At 41.6% G+C, this 14,239-nt stretch overlaps 1 protein-coding gene across 6 annotated transcripts in view; it reads right to left on the reverse strand.

The window, feature by feature from the left end:
• Nucleotides 1-14,239, reverse strand: part of DENND1A (DENN domain containing 1A) — a 159,585-nt gene that overhangs the window by 32,857 nt on the left and 112,489 nt on the right. For all 6 annotated transcript variants that reach the window (XM_042052484.1, XM_042052483.1, XM_042052485.1 and 3 more), the window contains 4 exons: nt 2,453-2,554; nt 1,841-1,928; nt 1,273-1,313; nt 283-354 (listed from right to left, as the gene is read on the reverse strand). In XM_042052484.1, coding sequence (XP_041908418.1) covers nt 283-354; nt 1,273-1,313; nt 1,841-1,928; nt 2,453-2,554 — 303 coding nt within the window. The remainder of the gene's footprint in view (nt 1-282; nt 355-1,272; nt 1,314-1,840; nt 1,929-2,452; nt 2,555-14,239) is intronic.

The following is a 14,239-nucleotide window of genomic DNA, read 5'->3' on the forward strand; positions in this document are numbered from 1 at the left end:
ACACAGGCACTATTTCCCAGAAAGAGTTCTGTGTAATAAATGGAATTTATCATCTGTACTTTCAAAAGAAATCACAAGTTCCCATTGTCCTTTGCATTTCAATTGAGTTTAAATTTCAAAATGACTTTTTCATTTAAATTTGAAATTCGAATGAATGTATATTTTGAGTAATTCTGTGAGTCCAATAAAAATGGATGTAAAGTCTTGAGTCTCATTTGAAAGGTTAAAACAGAATTGTAATTAGACTCTTATCTCAGTAGTAAGCCAGTACTCAATACTTACAAACTTATAGACAGTCTTCATGGCAGGGTTAGCCTTGGTCTTTACTGTATTTAAAATGGCTCCACTTCCTTTCTGTAATTATAGTAACAAGGGAAGAAACGTTATCAAAGCTCTTTAAAGCAAACAGCAATCTAAAATCCACCATTCTTAACTTAAAATAACAGAGCATTAACTATGCTTATTAGCAGAGCTGAGTATGAAAAGGTCAAATTTAAAGAAAAAGGCCCAAGGAAAACCAGACTGAATCTTGCTCTTGTTTTGCCCAATTCTATTGAATACAGTACTTGTCCAAGGAAAAATACGGGTGTCTGCCAAGAGCTCTTGTCTTACATGTCTTACAAACCCTGTTCTGTGCTTCCACTCACCCTCAGGGGTGTCCTGTACATTGCATTAAAATCCTAAACAAGTTTAAGACACAAGTACCCTGAGCAACACTCAGTGTGTGAGGCAGAGACTCTGTCCCAGGACAGCCTGTACGTTCAATCTGAAGAGGGGAGATCTGTTTTTACTTTGCTCTTTTGCTTTCCCTCATCCCACAGTCCTGTTTATCACATACATGCTGCCTTTTTAAGACACAAGTAGCTGATAAAGGGATAAATTGAGGGAAAATGAAATCTAACTCCAGTCACAAACACTAATTCTGAAAAGCTGAATTTCATGTGATGAATATAATCGAAGTGATGAGCCAGTGATACATCAGATGCAATAATCTGTTTGTCTGGCTGGTGTTTTACACCCCTGCCACACCCCACGGACTATTGCTGTACAGCACCTTACTGAAAAACACAGGAGAAGGGCAAAATCCAGGGAATTAAACCCTAGCTAATGTAGTTCCTATTTTCAACGCAGAATTACATTTCCAGAGATCAAATTTGTTATATGCAATCAGATGTAAACAGCTTTAAGATTTACTGTCTCTGTCACTAGATGAAAATCTTCAATGGGCCAACCCCAGCTCCAGGGTTGTCTGGCAGGATCTCGTGTGCTTACCCTCACTGTGGACAGCCACTGGTGGTACAGTTTGTCGCTACCTACAGAGAATCAAACACACAAACAAACAAAATCAAACCCTCTGCTGAACAGGAAACAAGCTTCGAACATGAAGTGTTGGCACTTAGTGGTTCTGGAGCATGGACAGAACAGGACAGCCAGGCTTTTCTTTTAGGAGAAAACATAATAGTGATGAGAGATTTACACTTTCCTATTTTCTCTGTGTTTTCTCACACATTTGAGAACACAGATGTTTTTAAACTCACTAAAAGAAATCTGAGGTGTCTCTAGGTAAAGCCAAGATTCTTTGTCCAATGCAAGAACTCTTCTAGTTGTACTTTATTAAGTGGTAAAGCTAAGGTTTTGTAAGACTGAACAGGCATACTCAGACTACAATACATTATTCAAAGTTCTTGACAGAGGAAAGAACAAAAATTTAAGACATTTCAGGCTGCCAGGATCACTAAGCCTCAGTTACTTACCTAGCAGCAATGACCAATTACATCATGATAATCCACGAATGGTAAGCCAACAAAAGTGTCTGAAATTACCTTAAAATATTTCTTACCTGCGTATTCTCCCATATTTATCTCCTCTTCAAACACGTCACTGAAGCCCTCCCCAGAGTTCAGCAGATCCAGACGTCCATCAATGAACTGCACCAGCGTTAAAATACAAAACCACATCAACCATCTCGTTCTTCATCTTTTCAGAAAGACTTTATCCTTCATTAGCTGGAATAACCTCAGTGTTTGCATTGGGTAGGGACTCAGAATAGAATGAAACTACCACCCAAACTGGCCCAATGTTGACCACTGCCCAAAGGTGTGTGGCTTTGCTAAAAACCAGCATTCGTGCTTGGCTACACGTACACATTTTCAGCTGCCCTAAAGCAGTAATTCTGTGTTCAACAGGAATATGCTTTCTGGACAAAGTTTACAGTAGATATCTTGGGTCTAGGTATGCTCAGATAAGAAAAACCCCTGGGCTCAGAGACCATTAGTGGGAAAACCCATCCACCTCTCAGTATAGAGAAAGCCTCAGCACCTGAGTCTGAGAGAAGCCAGCAAGCAGGAATTGAGATGCTGCACTACAGGATCAAGGGATATAGAAACAGCCCTCCAAACCCCACCTGAATTGTTACAGAATCTGCTTCCCCATAGAGCACTGGAGGCAGTACCTGCTTGAAGAGCTGCAGCTGGATGGCGTTCTGCAGGAACTGCCGCATCACAGACGAACGGTGGGACACGAATGCTTCTTCACAGAAAGTGATGGGTTCACCCTGGAGAGTTCAGAGCATTAAACACTCAAACAGCCTTGACTGAGTCCATTTGAATCCACTGCCTCCATCTGACCTTCTTCCCATCCAAAGTAAACAGGTAAGTAACATAGGCCTTACCTAGCACTGAGTAAACTGCACTTTATTTGTAGGTTCCAGCCACAGGATGGAAAAGCAGGCTGGAAAATTGCAGATTATCAAAATAAACCAGAGTGGCTTTACACACATTTTGTTAAAGCTGAAGAACTTTCATCATTCAAAATGCTAATTTTACTTACTGTCCCCAAAATATGACACAGTCACATGAATTCTGTTGATGTATACTCTGCTCATCTGCCTCAGCAGACCCAGCACAAAGAGGTCAGGAATGTCCACTCTGTTCTGTCCACAGTTCTGAAAAACTCATATCGGAGGAGTGGAATTTCCCTTTTTCACAATCTTGTTGGCAAAAGACAGAAATTGTTTTGCAGCTCTACTTTTATCTGATTTTAATGAGTTATGGTAATGCTGAAGTCTGCTATGTATCCGCCATAAGGGCACCAATTTCCTCCACACTTCTACAAATACACAACATAGCAAGCAAATATATTTATTGAATTAAAAACAAGTAACAAAGAAGGACTAAATTATACTGATGTATAATTATTATGGATGCTCATACTCAAATATATTTGGACTCTTCATCTGTTGAGTATTCAAAATTAACATTAGACAGCAAAAAATCTTAAACCATCCCCATTAAAAGGATGATATCATTCTGTTTCTGAAAGCTTTAAATTAGCAACCTCATTTACCACTGGCTGTGTAAAATCAAGACAACAAGACCACTAAAATGACCGAGGACAAGGATCAATTGCACGTGTCTGTCTAAGCACAGGGTGCATCTCCTTCACAGAGGCGAGAAGTCTCTTACGAGAGTTTCTGTCACCCCTTGCTTGAGCCAGTGAATTTCCATAGATTTGGAAAAAAAAGTAGGTTTCCTATGTGATAATTACAGTTTCAGGGTATTTTATTTTAAAAATAATAGCCTGGTTTTGATTTACTCTATTTACAGGGAAAACCAAATCACTACATGAATTCCCGGCAAGAAGCATGAGTGTGAAAAAACCACTTTTTTCTTCTTCGCTGTGGCTTTGCTCTCATCAGAATAAAGAATTATAAGATACTTCATTATAAAAAAAACAAAGAGAAAATGTTTGGAAAAACAGGTCTGGCTGGCATGTGCGTGTATACAAGACACTGGTGCCAGTCTCCAGGACACACATGACAAAGGTTCTGGCTCCAAAACCGAGGTGTGCACTGTCTGAAAGGTTTTACTGCATTTAAATGACTAACAGCTGTCATCTACTCGACCAGTATGAAAAAGGCTTTCCCATTAACTTCAGATACTGGAATGTAACAAAGGATCCCTGAAAAATATTTTATCCATGTCAGAGAAATCTGAGTGAAAAGAGCTGGGATGAATGGGTAAAGAAAAATGCAGATTAGCTCACTAGCACAGATGTTCACCCAAGGAAGGTTTAGCTTTTGTTTAATCTTCACTTAAAAAACCCTTCAAAGGAAACAAGCAGCCCTTCCTATCACCTACAAGAATGTGAAATTTCCCCCATGGCCAGAGTAGAGCGTGGACACCGTGGGCTGAGCTCAGCCCTGTGAAGGGGAGGGGGCTGTGCCCCGCTGTACCTCCAGCAGCTCCTCCTGCGCCCCCATCAACACACACCCTGCAGCTGGGGCACCAGCAGTGGTAGCACACTTCCTTCCCAAAGTACTAATGATTGAGTTTGTTCATTAGGTTGATTAGACCTTTTGACTTCTTAAGAGACAATTCAGGCTCAACTGCTGCTGGATGACAGGAAAAACTTTAATCATCGAGGTCAAGCGTGAGCTTTGCAGCTCAGAATGCATTAGTGCCTTCCACCCTCGCTGACCTCCCCGAGGTGCACACACCGTTCCACCCCCAGCCACAGCTTCAGGACAAAAAGACAAGCTGGACAATAAGACCATTTCCCTGACAGATGTGGTTAACTGTAAATTATAAAGCTAATCAGCTCTGCTTTTACTGACAAATGACATTATACATGAGGGGACACACGCAGAACTGCAGATATGTTGTGAAATGAATGGTCTTGTTTGCATGTGAAAAAATTAAAATAACTTGTCCCGAAAAACTCGTCAACTCCTAAACTTGCTGGTTCCAAAAATTAAAATTTAGGCCTCAATTCATCAACACCTTAAATATCCATTAATCCCCTCTCCAACTGTAAATGCCTAACAGAGGCTAAAATATTGCACTGCAAAGGCTCTAAATGTGTGCACAATATGACTCCATGAGGAATCTGACTTGATCTGTAATGTTACAGATAATTCACATCTATTTCAAGATTGGATCACAGAATTATTTTTATTGCAAAAATGTACACATTTAATCTGCAATCTTCTCTTAAGAGAAGAAACTTTAAAATATAAGATTAAGATATAAGGTTCCCAGATGCACTGAAAAAATAGGTGCCTTTTCTTTATGTCTTTGCAAATCTCCCTTCATATGACTATTTTATATTCATCTGGCATAATGAAGTTCATCAGGGCAGTGCTGCATCTCATGACCTCTTAAAAAGCTGAAAAGTTTCAGTCCACATCTGATCTGCTGCCAGACCTATTTTCAAATTGGAATTCTGTTACATTCTAAAATAATGTTTAAAACTACTTAAGGCAGCAACTGGAAAACAAAAGGAGTCTAGGATTTATTTCAGACTGCTCTAGAGTTTCAGGGAACCTGCTGTTTTATTTTAAGAAGCCATAATGCAAATTAAAAAATAAAGCCCAAATTGGTTTAGTTACACCATAAAAAATTCCACCATCATCCCTCATATTTTAAGGAAATCGCTCTTCCTCAGCTCACAGGTTATGGCAGGAACTTTCAGAGTGAATATAAAGGACTAAAATATATGGGACAGAAGACAGCTCAGATGAGAGAAGGACGTGGAAGAAGGAACAGAGGCAAACAAAGGATGCTTCTGGAAAGACACAGAAGCTCAGACAAGTCATGGAAATCCAACTACTCCCACTTGTGCAGGAGCATGCACCTGGATAACAGTGCTTTGAAGGCAGCACGTGAGTGCTGGAGAGAACAGCAAGGGAAGAAAGACGGGGTCAAATTAGGTCAACAGTGAGAATCCCTCACACAAGCAAAGATTTCACAAAACTTGATTCTAAGAGGGGGAAAACACCCAGTGAAAAGATCACCAACCCCAAGACGCCAAAGCTGAAGACTTTGTTTACAGACAACTCTCAGAGTTGTGTCACGAAGGCAGGAGCGATGTGTGTGCATGCGCATGGCCAGCACGCGGCGCAGGCAATGAATTCCGTGCTGCGCCGAGCGTGCCTTCAGAGCGCGTGGGTGCTGCGGCACAGCCTCGCTAACAAACACCCACCGGAGCTGCTCTGCTCAGCACCACGCAGTCAAACACGGCGGGGTTTAATGGCACACAACAAGGTGCCCACATGGCAGCGGACAAGCTGCAAGTCCAGTGTCACTCGAGCACCCCCCAATACACAGCAAACCAAGGGCACGCAAGCCAGTCACGTATCACCCGATTATTACCACCTGACATTGCAAATAATCACATCTTGTACTGACACTGGTTATGCTGCAAATGACAAAGTAAAGCCAGTAGGGATATTCTAGGACTCATCATCCTTAATTCCATCCAGAATTATAATGAAAGCAAGACAGGAGAATGATCTGGATACGTATGTGTCCGTGTCAGGTACAGCAGCAGCCAAAGGCAAGGCACTGCTTTGCACACTTTTCCAGAACTGTGGTTGCAATGTCAGGGAAAGATTAGCTCATCACAGCTGAAGAAGGATCATCAGCCAGCCAGCGGGATTCCATAAAGAAAACCTGAAATTGGTGACAGACACCTGAGAGGACATTGGCTCATTCAGCTTGCAATTGCACTGACAAATAACCCATAACCAGTCCATATGTTCAGCACAGGAGAGCACTTTGCATCCACCTCAGTCATAATGGAATCCAGAAAGCAGAGATCAAACTCTCTGCATTAAGTGAACGGTATCAGAGCTTTATTAGCATCTCAAGATGCAACTCAGGAACAAAGAAATCACATGTTCAGAGATTTGACCACATGTCTTCTAAAGAAAACTACATTCAGGCTCTGTTCAAAAAAAGACTACCAGTTCTGATAAATGATTATTGCCAAGTGCAATCTTGAAAAGCGTTTTACAGCCATGTATTACCAATGCAGACTGCACTGCCCAAACACTCAGTGTCTCACGTAAGTGCCCAGCTCCATCACCAGCCCAGTTTCAGATATTTTTTCCTGTTCCTCACTACAGTATACAGTCTCTGGTAGAGACACAGCATGAGAGAACAAAAGCAACTTCAAATAAAAGATGAAACTGTCAAAAAATGTGTAACCAGAAAAAACTTCCGTGACAGAGCAATGGTTTTGCTTCTCCTTTCAAACCCTGTTAGTTCATCAGGATACCTGGCATTTTCCTGTTAGACAAAGTCAAATGACACACACTCATATTCACAACTAATGAAAGTACTTCACTGTAATGAAGCCAGCCAGCTTTCCAAATGTTTACATGGTTAATTCCAGCCATTGCCTGTCCTGATTTCATCATCTACAGCAGCCAGACACTTCCTATCCCTAAGCAACTGCTACATCTTCGTAGCTGGAACTCAAGCAACAAGCCTGGCACATGAAGTGCAAAGAAGCCAGCAAGAAAGGATTTAGGGTTGGGAGGAAAAAGAAAGAAAAAAAAAATCACCATTTCACAGATCAAGAATAGAGGCATGAAAATAATAAGTAACTTGTACACGGTCACAAAAGTCTCTGGCAGAGCCAGGGAAAAGAACCGAAATTTCTTTAATCCCTGCTCAGTCCCTTAAATACAAGGCTATTCTTCCTCTTCCTACTTGATATTGTGTCAATGCAGGAGTGTAGGTGTTGAAAGACTAACAAAAGGAAAGTAATAGTATGGTATTATGAGCTGAAAAACCTAATCTTTATCAGATACAGCAAATCTCTATGATGCTGCCTGCACTGAGAACTCTCTCTTTGTCCTGAATATGCTTTAAATTACTGGTATAATGTGTACTGGATATTGTTCCACTCTTATATTTATTCCACAAAAACCCCTGTGGCCCGCATGCGATTTTATCATTAGCTGGCAAGGTAATTTCAGGGCCTGGTTCTGCAATCATTCCATGAGCAATGCTCCCATTGAAGCCAGGACATTCGGCATGCAAAGCAGCTGCCAATTCAGGGTCCCTGCAATGAAAAGGCCTTTTTCTATTCTAACTATTGTGGAATATTAGTGACAATTCAGAAGAGGAGAAAAATTGCAGTGCAATTCTTTATATGAGTTATTTTATACTATGACAAAATATAAAAGTGTGCTTGGAAAAACAATCTACACAAAGTATCGCCTATCAGATAAACCATGAGCTATTTTTGCTTCATTTATTAAAAATCAGTAGAACATGAAGTATTTTGTTAAAATAGGAAAAAATACCTCTGCAGAAATAACAAATCATTGGCCAAGACTTACGAATGACCAACATGCCTTAAGATCACAAATATTAATACATTCCTTCCTTTTGATTTCTTAGATACATATAAAAAGCCCAAACTCATCCAAAGCAATGAAGTTTCCAGATAAAGTACATATGTTGAAAATAAGTTTTTGTGCATGACGTAAACGACTCCTTTGTCTCAAGATCCCCAAAACCACATTCAAGAAACAGCTATTTTGAAGAGCAAGATATTTTACTATAAGATTTAGATGCTGGTATAAATGCAGAAGGAGAACAAACTGTTTTTAACGTCACTAAAGCAACGTGAGAGAAGCCTTAGTCATGAAGAGAGGTCATAAAATCCCACTCTCTTAGCTAAGTAACAAAACCCCTGTCTCTGTAAATAAAATGGATATAATGGAATGAAACTTTAATTTTGCACTGAGTTAGATACATCCAGTCTCTGGCAGATCCACTGACATACACGATGTAAGAACAGGGCCTGCAGTGCCCCCTCCTTTACAGAGTAATTGGCAAAAGAAATGCTACAGTAGAACTCGCTGAGGGTGGATCTGGCCTTGTGTTACGCCACTTGATAACTTGGTGAGGAAGCCTTAACTACTGCCATGGAAAAACACAGCCAGAAAAGACTCACCTTAGAGCAGATCCTGTCCCCTGAGAGAGGTTACCAGGGGCACTGGATTAGGAACACTGGGAAAAGGTTCCATTCCCTCCTGCCCGAGTCACATACAGGTCTCTGGGGAAACTTAAGCGGCCAATGATGAATACATAAATGCACACACACGTGTGTGCTCACTGTTATGCATCATATAGGTGAGACTATAACTCGGTAACTTTGGTCACTTCACTCTCAGAGATGCCACAGCATCCACTTCTGGGGACAGCTGCAATCTGCCACTCCAAGGCCACTTGCACTTGTACTGCTTGTCCCAGAGCAGCAGTCTGTTCTATATCTGCCAACGCACTCCAGGGAGAGAGCTGAGCCATCAGGATACAACTGCCCGAGATGCCTTTCCTCAGGGATGGAGGAAAACAAAGGAAAGCATTTCCCTTTTAAAATAAATGAGAACTTTTCACTCTCCTTTTACCATTTTCTCACCCATTGTCAGAAAGAGGCACAGATTTTACCTCATGAGAAGGCAAGACCCAGAAAACACATTAGTATAATCATCAAAACTGCTGCTCTTCTATCACTTTCATCAGATCACTAAAAGACCCATCTCACAATAGGCTCAGGATCCAGACATATTAGAAAGTATCATTTTTATAGGCTAGGTTTGATTTCATTTCCCCAGGCTCTCCTGCACAACATCTCACACCTTGCAGTTCTTATTTAAACCCTTTAAAAAGTAGAAACAAGAATGAAAAAAGAAACCTCGCCTCTGAGAGCCTGGGAACGCTGGGTCTTCCAAGCACTTAGTGCCAGATCTCAGTCCCCCAATTCTGCCCTGGTATGTCCATAAAGTTGCATCCAGTGTGAGGACAAAAAAGGAAGCAGACTTTTCCTTTCTCCACTTTCCCCACATTTCGCTCCATCCATGAAGCAGAAGCCAAGAGGAATTGTCGTGCATTCCTGCAAACCCACAGCTCACACTTTAGACCTCTGCAGCAAGTGGATCACATCGGATTTGGCCACATGGCTCCTCCCAACTCCCATCTTATCGCAACGCATTTCTGACATGGAAACCATGCAAAATTCCCAACTCCTTTGTGAGGGGGAAAACGCCATCTAATTAGAGCCCATGTGCAGGGAAGCATCTGGCTGGGAGCAGCGGTTCGGCAGCTCCCGGAGTTGTCGTGGAGACCAGGCGGGAGCGCCCGGAGCTGGCTGGCCGGGGCACAGGGCCAGCTGCACGGCTGCGTGCTCTGACAGGGAGCAGATGGGCCGGGACTGCCGGCCTCTGCTCCCCTCCAGACCCACACGCCCTCCGAGATCAGCTGGAGCTTGTACAAGTCCTTCTCATCTGCCCTGGAACCTCCGGCTTCCATTGAGGAAACAGAACTGAACCTGCCAACCTTTCCACCAGAAGAGTCCACACGCAGTGCATCCATCCCATTTATATAACGATGATGTGAAGCACCAACAATTGACAAAATATGATGCATATGTTTGAAAAAGCGTTAATTTTGATGCTTTATTTTGGGATTCAGTTCAAACTGCATTCTTGGAAAAATGCACAGGAATTTCTGTGATTCACACAGTGCATGATTCCATCTTGGCTGGGGAAGTTTGATGCTGTTTTAATTATCAATAAAGTAAAACAAATGTTCCCCTACACACTCAAAAGAATTGTTAATAATAATAAAAGAATTGTTAAAAATCATGTCTCTTATTGCGGTAACCTCACAGCTTTGAGACCCTATTTTCATTAATAATTTTCAGTTACATGAATACATGTTCTCTGTTCCAAATTCCTTTTTAACTCAAAGGCTTCTATTCACATTAGCTCAGCAGCCTGCTAAGAGCGTCTTCAAGGGAAACAGAGTTAACAAAAATGCACGAAATCTCATCACTTTGGCTGGAAAGCCCATTCACTCACACAGGCACTGCCCATGTACTGCAGGAGGCACAACATCTTCTACTCATTTTAGAAGATGAATTTTCCAGGAAAACATTTTTTCTTGCCTCAAACTCATGATGAAAGATGCCTAGCCTGTGAGTGCAGCTGCCTGCAGCCTCGCAGAATCCTGCAGCCCAAGATTCATCTCCCACACGGCCGAGTGCTCCACAGAACTGACCTGACGGCAATTCTTGCCAGTACCACAGAGAACCTGCACCATGGCTGCTGGGAACACTCACAGCAGGAATGGCCCGCAGAAACTTCGGGAATGCTGGCCACTGAGGAAAGAGCTACTAACTAACCAACTAGCTCCAACTGTGGACATGGGTACAATGCGGGGACCCAAAGGCACATATAAAAATGTTACAGAGCTGCCTCAGCAGTACTGCTAATAACCAATACACAAAATGTTACTAAATTTCCCTAAGTTTACACTAGATATTGACCAGAATTGCTACGGCTCAGAATCACCCTGAACACTTCATTAGCACAGTTACTGCCTGCTCCATTGATCACTAGAAGTGTATTTCTCCGTGTTTCCATTTTAGCTGTACTAAATTGCATTGCTTCAAACACAGAAGCTGATCGTTTAAAGAATGGAACTTGCCTGACAGTGCTCTTGGTCCTGCTATTACTATATTTGACATGCAACATCAATTTCAGCTCATTTTTCAAGATTAAACAAAATACTCAGAAACTTTTAAAAACATTTTCATCAGATACAAACTGCCTCCTCCCCTCCCCCCCAATCCCATCCGACTTGATTAAGCATTAAATTGCAACTGCCTGTCTTTCCACCCTCTATAAATACTTACAAAGGTTCAAACCAATTCTGTTGGTGCTAAAGAGTTAATGCTTGGTGCTGTGGTCACTGTAAATAAGCAGTTTTGGGTAAGCAATATTGCTGTCAGACACACAACGCTTTGCAGGTGTGGGCAATAATTAAAGGTTTCAGCACATCTACCTGGGTGAAGTATTTTTACCTCCTATTCTAAGGAGGAAGCCCTCTCTGTGGAGAGCAGAAGAGCTCATTAATGAGGCTAATTAGGTGTAAAGGGGGTAGAGTCTGGCATCAGCTGCAGCTTATAGAAGGTAATCATTAAGCTCTGTAATCTCTACCCCAGAACAGCAGATGATCATGTTCCTAGGTGACTGATGTTGCTAAGAAAATTTCCAGCACCTGAGTACCTGACCAAATACTTTTTGGTGAGACTAAAAATTCCCTTAACCCTCTATGTGCCAGACAGCACAGTTGACATCATTTCTTCACTCATCAATTTTCTAACAATGAATATCCAGTGGGATTCAAACTTGGCATGAGGCCTTTAATGTGATTTATTTCAGAATTAAAAAAAAAAAAAAATCAATGCCACCAAGAGCTTCTGGAAAGGAACAGCACAAAATAAGGGCTGATAGAGCAACGCGTAAGAATAATACAGATAAGAGCAGTAATGCTTCAAAAAGAGTGACCACATATACCTCCTTAAGGTTTGTGAGTTCTCTGTGTAATTTCTTTGCAGAGAGTACCGAGGGTAGTTACAATACCACAGGGATGAAAACCTTGTTAATAAATATGTAAAATAAGGATTTCATTGTACTCACCTAATTTGAAATGAGTAAAAGGACATAATTTCCATGGAGAGAGAATACATGGAAGCAGAGCTCAACCTGGAACTTGTTTTGTAAGATGAATTGCAAAAATAGCAAACTATTGCAGCACCTCAACATGAATTTTTGAGTTCATCAGGCAGAACAGACCCTTTACTGGCAACCTGCTACTGTCCCTTTTTTCCTCCAACTAAGCAGCAGATTTGAATCAAAAATTTTTAGATTCAATTCCAATTCAACAAGAAATAGAGTATTTGTTATTTCCATGTTACTGTGGACTTGGAGATGCACAGACTAAATAGCATGAGCTGCTCAGAAGTGACACTGGCTCTCATTACCATCAGGATATGGATAAGCCACACTAGCAATCTAAGAGTTCTCTGCACATCAACAGAAAAAATATCTCCAACAATAACTAGCACCTTGTCTTACAATACAGATGTCAGATGAATGAATTGGATGATAAAATTCCTTTGTAGCCAGCATCCCATTATATTTAATAATTCTGCAGATATACTGTAAAGACCAAACCCCACTGGGCAATAGAAATTTTTACAAATGCTCTGAGCGAAGCCCCTTGCCCAGTAGCGAACACCCTGTGCTTCAGCTTCCCCTGCTCTAGAAGAACACATGCACAAGGAGTTTTTGGACAGGTCCAGAACTGCTCAGTGAAGGGCGTGTTTGCATATCAAACAAACCTGAACCAAGGCTTCTTCCAGGTATCTTTCCAAATTCCCCTAAACCAATACAAGCTTCCTTAGTATCAAGTGCTTGGCAGGATTACTGTCTGTCCTACATAGAACACTCCTTGTTTATCTTGAACCGCTGCTGTTAGAAACCCCACTTGACTGCTTGTGGTTTCTTATACTGGAAGAAACAATTAGGAGTCACTCCTGATCCTCCTCCTTCAAACTGTCAGCAAGAGCTTTCCCTGTAAACAATGCTACAAAATTGACTGACATTCACAGTATCTCTGGGATTCAAATAAGCAGACTGGACATTCTATGGGGAAAACGTGCAGTGATGTCTGTAAGCAAGAGGCAAGTGTGGTCAGCAGACGGGTAAGTACGTACAAGCGTCTGAATTAACCAGAGGGAAGGGCAAACCAGAACTAGACTGCATTTTCATCAACAGTAGCAACCTTTGCTTCCCTGAACTCTTAACTCCCCACGATGATCAGGTATGTGACAAAAAGTGGTTGGCAGAGACAGCAAACTGTCCAGAGGAGTGATTCCAAGATGTGGCACTATTTCTGCGTCTCCTTCCTGTTCCTGAGATATGCTCCATTGTTCCTTATCCATGCACACCCTTCATTTCAGTAATTAGCTGTCAGTGCAGCCCGACAGCAACTTGGTATTGTCTGCTCAAATTGTATTAATGAAATGCAATCCACTAAATGTCCTGGATGCACATCTGTAATTGTGTTACATGGAGAGGCTGGGGACGGGGGCAAACTGCAGCTTCTAAACAGGGCACTGTGATCAAGCACATTAATCTGTTATTTCTTAGGGATTTGACAACCAATTAATGCTGCAGGGCTTCCTGTACAGCAATAAGAACCAGTGATCCAACATCCAACAGTATAAGCTGAGTCTACCATTTGTGAACACAGCACCCCTAAAGGCAGAGACACAAGGACTACAGGTTGCAGCATTGCAAACGCCCTTTTTGTATTTAAAGATTCAGCATCCGTTGTTGAAACCTAAATGTGGAACACTCAGTGTACACACCAGACTAAGGAAAATCAAATAAACCCCGAGATCCTTATCAAACATGTATGTTTTTGATGTTCTTGAAGAATACAAAATGCAATTGATGAGCCCTTGTTGTAAACCGATCCTTGTCAGTCAAGACACTGCACCATTTTCTGTTTCATGTTCTCCATCACCAAAGACTTTTCCAAAGAACAGGGCTTGGACAAGATGAAAAAGAAGAAACAAGAAAAACACATAA

Source organism: Corvus kubaryi, unplaced genomic scaffold (assembly GCF_017639235.1).
Source record: "Corvus kubaryi isolate FWS band 111438036 unplaced genomic scaffold, C.kubaryi_AGA036_p1.0 78, whole genome shotgun sequence".
NCBI lineage: Eukaryota > Metazoa > Chordata > Aves > Passeriformes > Corvidae > Corvus > Corvus kubaryi.